At 43.7% G+C, this 6883-nt stretch overlaps 1 protein-coding gene across 1 annotated transcript in view; it reads right to left on the bottom strand.

Annotated features, from left to right (window-relative positions):
• VCAN (versican) overlaps positions 1-6883 on the bottom strand; it is a 117666-nt gene that overhangs the window by 27929 nt on the left and 82854 nt on the right. Inside the window, exons 10-11 of the mRNA XM_013004896.2 lie at positions 4987-5100; positions 1253-1411 (exon numbers count right to left, since the gene is read on the bottom strand). Of these exons, the coding sequence (XP_012860350.1) occupies positions 1253-1411; positions 4987-5100 (273 nt within the window). The remainder of the gene's footprint in view (positions 1-1252; positions 1412-4986; positions 5101-6883) is intronic.

Genomic DNA, 6883 nt, shown 5'->3' on the forward strand with positions numbered 1-6883 from the left:
TTTACAAACACAGTGTAGAACATTAGAATGTCCAACACAGACAACTATTTCCCTTTTGTTTATAATATGTACTTTAACCCATCCTAATTCATGATACAATTTTTACATTGACTTCTTAGCTAAGCTATGCCACTGGCAGAGATTAAATAAGCCAATAAAAGGTGCTAGATCTACCCATGTAGGCCTGTCTTTTGGATGGCACATGTCTCTTCTCAAAGGACTCCAAGCAGGGAACACCTAGATCAGAGAGTTCTGCAAACTTACCCAACAACACCAACAAACAAACGTCCTTTTACTATGAGATGAGCCGCTGGTAAGGATACCATGCAACAATGTGATTACACAATCAAACATCCGAAAGACAGCCAGCACCATGGGAACGTACTTAACAGCCCAGCAAAGACGGCCTCCCGCACAAAGAATACTTACATGTTTGCTATGTAAAAACTAGCTGCCCTCCTCTTCGTAGAAATTTAACTTCCTAATTTTATCTCATTTTGGCAGCTTTTATCAGGTTTTGTTAGCTTCTAATCTCATTTGTTTTCTTAATATGAAGCCCGCTTTTTAAGACTTAAAATAATTAGAAACCTGGGTGAGAACTAATCTATTCAGAAGATAAGCTTCGAATGCTGTAAATAATTCAATTCTAATTAACAACCAAAATAACTGTAAATATGTCATCTCCTTAACAGAGGAGCTTATTCGTCATAGAGATCATAAAATAATTTCTTGGTCAAGAAATAATTACCTAACAGCAATTTTATTTGATTGAACCCGGACCTTGCCAGGGAGCCCTGTGGTAGAGGGGGTTACAGTTTGGGTCCACCAGTGCTACGTCTGTCTGCTCTTGGGACTATTTACAGGCTGGGGAACCGTGGGGAGCACTTTCAGTCTGTGCTTGAGAGTGGCCATGAGTTCGAGTCCGCTCTACGGCAGTGGTTGGTGTATAGCACATCTCACCCCACATACTATTGCTTGCCGGCCAAGGAATAGTTAAGTCTCTGTGATACAACATACAAATTCGGTCATCTCTCAATTCAACTTTTCCATGAACTTTTGGAAACCCCTCACATTGTAGCTGAATGGGTCCCGAAATGCAGAGCTCAGAGAGTGAGAAGCGTTCAAATGGTTCACAGATGCGGGATTTAAATAAAATGAATCCTGGTCAAGAAAGCGTCTCCCCTTCGGTTGAGCACAGGCAAACATGAGCAGGTGGGGAGAGTCCGCAAAGACGCGTCCATGCGGTACGTACGATTCACAAACATTTGTTCCTCTTGCGACAGGATGCTGGTGAGATGAGCGCCCTGCAGACGGCATTCGCGCTCCGCAGCGTCCCACGTGCGTCGATGCGCGAAGTACTTGTAGCATTGCCCTTGGAACTTGTGCCAGCCGTAGTCACACGTCTCCGTGTCTGGGGAGGAACGGGCAGGGGCTCGTGAGACTCACGGGAGCTCATTCCCGCATGGCTCCCCAGTCCGAGCGTGAGCAGAAGGGCCCAGGCAATATCGATGCCATACCAGGGAACCGAGTCCTAAAACTTGGCGACCATCTCCCCGAGGGCAAAGAAATTATTCTAGAGGGAATCCGACTCACTCCTGACAAGTGTGTGGCTGTACTTCTTCGGGCAGAAAAAGTCCAGGGTGTTCCCTAACTGCCACGTCCTTGATAAAGCCAGCGTGACAAGTGAACAGCCGGAACCTGTTGGGCCGTGGTGTCTGCTGGCTTCCTTTTGAAGCAAGTGGGCCTAACTGCTTACCAACAAAACTTTTCTACGGAGAACCATTCGAGTGATAAGATAAGAACCCCGGATAGTAGGATTGAGAACACTCTGTTTGCTTAAGGACTTCAAAGGCTAGGAAGCCCTTCTTTCCCATTTCCCAGGAGGGCAACTGGGGGCCAAAGGCTTTTCTCCTCTAAGATTGACAGGGGGAGGAAAAAACAATCATGAGGAGGCAGTTCCCGGATGGAGCTCGGATTGTGTGCCTTCTCACCAAAGGAGAGCCATCCAGTGCGGAAGCACCCAGGTGGAAAAGCCAACCAAACAAAAAGAGGCATGCTGCTTTCTTTCGAACATATGGAGAATGCCATCAACCACGTTAAAGTACCCTCCCCCTCCCCCAACCCCCTCCCACGTTAAAGTTCCCTCTCCTCCCCCCACCCCCTCCCCCTTGTGCACAGTGTGATCAATGTCTTGTTGAGATGAAAGCTTCATATATATATATAGTATATATATATACATATATATATAAATATACACTAAAATTCCACAGTGGCAATAAGCTTCGGCTATACTTTCTAGATTCAGTGATACCATCTTTATTTTTACTGTAGTTTTCACAAATAAAGCAGCCTTGCCCCTTACACTTCATTCTCACTAGTGAATGGACTCACCCATTCACAGGAGGGGTTAAACTATAAACACTGGATAATGACCAATGGGAATAATTTTGACTTTCCTAAAGTGCATTAACATTCCATTTTCTCCTGAAAAAGTAAATGCATTGAACTGTTTAGAAACATAAACCAAACTCAGTCATCGAGACAGTGCAGGGTCACAGCAGCAGTCTTGTTTTGCTTGCATTTTCTCATTAGAACAGAGCACCCGTAGATGTTTTTCCTCTCATCCTTTTCGGATGAGAGGATCAGAAAATTGAGATTGAGGACCACGTCGTGGCTATGATGCCTTCCTGTGTGACCACAACTTGTCTCTGTAAGTGCAGAAGTCACACTCTCCCTTTCTTCTGTCCGAGGCAATGTTGGCAACTCTTCTAGCACGTAGCTGACGAGAGCCAGTGGTGTTTGTGGACAAAGCCCAGAGCTACTAACGTTAGCAAGATTGGTTCAAACCCAGCTGCCACTGTGTGCCAGCAAGATGAAGCTATCTGCTTCAGTGATGATTTACAGCCTCGGAAACCCTAGGTCGGGCCACTTCAACTGGGTGGCAGTGGGTGTGGCTTTGGGTTTGACGGGAGCTGTCAAGCACTATGTGTTATATCGACACATTGATGCTTCTCACTGGCAAATTCAATCGCTGGCTTTGGCTCAGGATAACCTGTAAATTCAAAATTATCTCTGCTAATCCCGGATCCCTGCTCAGATTGTCTATCTGTTTCTGTTCTACCCAAACTGTGCTCTCTCGGCTAGACTGATTGAAGCTTGGGAAATTACTAAGGCAGAGAAAAGGTCAGCTGAACAAACAATGACACAGTCATTGGCGAAATTTGGACAGAATACTGTTTAGACAACAATGCTGCTGTTAATGAAGAAAACATTTGTTCTTAGGCAACTTGAAAGGGGGTGGGGGATGGGGGTGGGGAGACTTTCAGAATCCTGGCAGGAAATCACAAGAGCACAGCTGCAGCTGATAAACAGACTGGGCTAAATTGTTCCCTAGCAGATTATGTGGATGAATGCTAAACTTGTTTTAAGATGACATGGAACATACCTGAATGTTAGGTGGCACTCAAAATGAAAGAGAAAATTGACATTGTTTCTCTTGTCAATAGTTTTGGAAAGAGGGGGGCAAATCAATTGACCCCTAAATCCCTTTAGAGTTCTGTTAGCTCTCTCTCAATTCATCGGATGCACATATAAATAAAATGCTTTATCTGGAAGTTTCTCTGTTGCCCATGTGCTGCAGATTGAATCTCAACTCACAGCCATCCAATGTGACAGAGTAGAACTCTCCCATGGCTTTTTCCTGGCTGTTACCTTATGGAAGCAGCCTGTCAGGCCTTTCTCTAAGAGACCAACAAGTGGGGGGTTTGAACCACCAACCTTTACTTGAGGAACTAAGTGCTTATTCATTTGCATAGTTAGAACTTCTTAGAGCAGTGGTTCTCAAACTTCCTAATGCCGCGACTTTCACAGTTCCACATGTGGTGAACCCCAGCCATAAAATTATTTTCTTTGTTATTTCATAACTGTAATTTTGCTACTGTTATGAATCAGGCGACCCCTTTGAAAGGGTCCCTCAACCCCCAAACGGGTCGTGACCCACAGGTTGAGAACCGCTGCCCTAGAGAGTTCCTAGTGTAAAAATCCTGAGACACCTTGAGGCTATGGGGTTAGGCCACTTAGGTTCACTTTTCCTACTTTTAAGGAGGCCTGGTAGCCTGGTGGTTACCCATTGGGCTGAAAACCACAAAGTCGGGAGTTTGAAACCACATTGCCACTCCTTAGGGGAAAGAGGAGGCTTTCTAGTCCATAGAGAGTGATAGTCTCAGAAACCCACAGAGGCCGTTCTCCCCAATCATATGGGGTTGCCATGAGTCATGAGTTTGGTTTCTTCATGGTTTTACCACTAACATTCCCCAGTCCTATAACCCTGAACCTGTCCCCTGTCCTCTTGGAGCCTAATGCCTGACCTGCTTCACCTATGGAACTACTGTGGCCACCCATGACACACAAGGTAAACCTCAGAGTCTGAAGTAGTAACGCTTTGCATTCTTTGTCAAGAGTTATCCAAGTCATTAGGATGTCAGTCCCGCAGAGCAAGGACTTGTATCTGTCTTGTTCAGAGCTCTGTTTCCAGTGCCAAAAACCACTAGTGCCCAGAAGACAGTTGGTGCTAAATAAATACTTGAACAAAAGATTTTTTAATCAGTCCTTGTAATTGGGAACCAGGGGAACCAGAACCATTTAAACATATTCAAATGTCTCAGGTGTCTCGTTTTTGCTTTCTTTAATAAATGGCAGCTTGCTACATTTTCCACAGAGAGGATCCTGTCTGATTTATTTTCATATTTTGTGCTTAAAGTGGTAAAACAAACCACTGTGATGATGGCACTGGTGTGGACAGTGCGCCTGAATTGATTCAGTGGCACCCAACAAAAACAATCTAATCAAACAACCTGAGAATTTCTTTGTAGAACAGAAATTTGCAGTAAGGGCAATATGACTATATTTATCTAATTCATTACGACAAAATACTGTTCTGAACACTGGTGAAAGTATCAAGAATCTTCATTACACGAATGTGCTTACCTTGTTCACAGAGTGCACCAACATAGCTTGGAAGGCAGAGACATGAAAAAGTATTTAAACCATCAATGCATGTGGCTCCATTCCGACAGGGGTTTGAGTGACACTCATCAAAATCTGAAATAAATCACAAAAGACCATAAATTAATTTCAAGAAGAACCAAAAATTCAACTTAGTGTATGGTTGCCAGAAAAGCACAGGACACCCAGTTATATTTTAAGATACAATTTAAAATATTTATAAATAAAGAATATTTTAGTATATTTTGAGTCCCATTCAATGTTTTGAACCCATTTATACTAAACACAATTCCTACAATACATTGTCCAATTGTCCTTCCTTCGCTTAAATATGTGGCTGTGATGGTGAAGTTATGCCAAGATTTCATTCACCAGGGGAGTCACATGGGGTGGCCAGGGTTCAGCAGACTGAAGCCAATGAGGACGAAGTGCTGGCAATGTTCTTCTGAAAATCAGTCAATGAAAAGCTTATGAGCCACAACAGAACACTGTCCAACTCACTTGCTTTGGACACATCATCAGAAGGGATCGTCTGCTGGAGGAGGACATCATGTTTGGGAAAGCAGAGGGCCAGGAAGGACAACGAAAACCCTTGGTGAGGTGGATCAGCACAGTAGCCACCACAATGGGCTCAAATATGTCAGTGACTTTACAGCCAACTCAGAATCAAGCAGCTTTTCTTATGCTGCATGTGGTAGTTACATAATTCCATGTTAACTTGAAAACATATAAAAGGGTAAGGGTGGTATTCAAATGGTCAATAAGGTTGCAGAGGCTGATGGTGCCTCCTTTGGGCATGGCCTTCTCATAAGGAGGGCCCTGCAAACTTCCCCTTCTCTCTCTCTGCCTTTACCTTCCTGCTGACAGGCCACTCTGAGCCCTGATGCCTCCACTGCCATCGGATCCACATGACTGCACCCACCAACCTGTGCTATTCCTGCATTCTTCATCACTACTTGTGGCTACGTGAGTCTGAAGAGGGACTTAGAGACTAATAGTGGACTTAGGGACTTGAGTTTGGACTGGGCTGTTTTCTCAAAACATAATGAGTTCTTGATATAAAGCTCTCTCTTAGACATGTAAGAGTGTCACTGGATTTGTTTCTCTAGTAAATCCGGCCTAACACATTGCACATAAGATCACATGACAGTCAACTCAAAGGCTGTATCTATTGGAGTATGCGTCCTCTATGTCTATCTCTATCTTTTGTCTATTGGAGTATGCCTTCCAGTCACCTCTAGTGACCCTATAGAACACAGAGCTTCTCCATAGGGTTTCCCTAGGCGGTAACCTTTTTCCTGTTTGTTTGTAAGTTGTATGATGTGGAATGTGTTTTATTTACACAAATGGAAATGACTAAATGATGTTGAATTCTTGGCTCTAACAATCATTGGCATCAGAAGATCAAGGCACAAATATTTATGACCTAATTCTTAAATTATAAAGCTAGAAAATATTTCTAACAACTAGGTTTAATGCTATTGGACAAATTTTATTAAAGTTGCCCTTTACAGTGTATGAAAGTATGCACAGTGTATAAGAATACTCGTTTTAAATGCAGCTTAGGCTGTCATCTTCACAAGGGCAGACTGGCTCTTTGGTTCTCCTGCAGACTTGCTGGTGAGTTCAAACAGTTTACCTTTTGATTAGCGGGCAAGCACTGGACCATTGCACTACCAAGACTCTTTATTTAACCTTATGTATAATATTTTTTTTGAGTCAGTGAGTGAGTGAGGCAGTGAGAGAGTGAGAGAGTGAGAGAGTGAGGCAGTGAGAGAGTGAGGCAGTGAGTGAGATTGAGTCAGTGAGTGAGGCCATGAGTGAGTGAGGCAGTGAGTGAGTGAGAGTGAGTCATTGAGTGAGGCAGTGAGTGAGTGAG

The sequence above is a fragment of the Echinops telfairi genome, unplaced genomic scaffold, assembly GCF_000313985.2.
Source record: "Echinops telfairi isolate 266 unplaced genomic scaffold, ASM31398v2 ScPeMD7_7469;HRSCAF=8507_1, whole genome shotgun sequence".
NCBI lineage: Eukaryota > Metazoa > Chordata > Mammalia > Afrosoricida > Tenrecidae > Echinops > Echinops telfairi.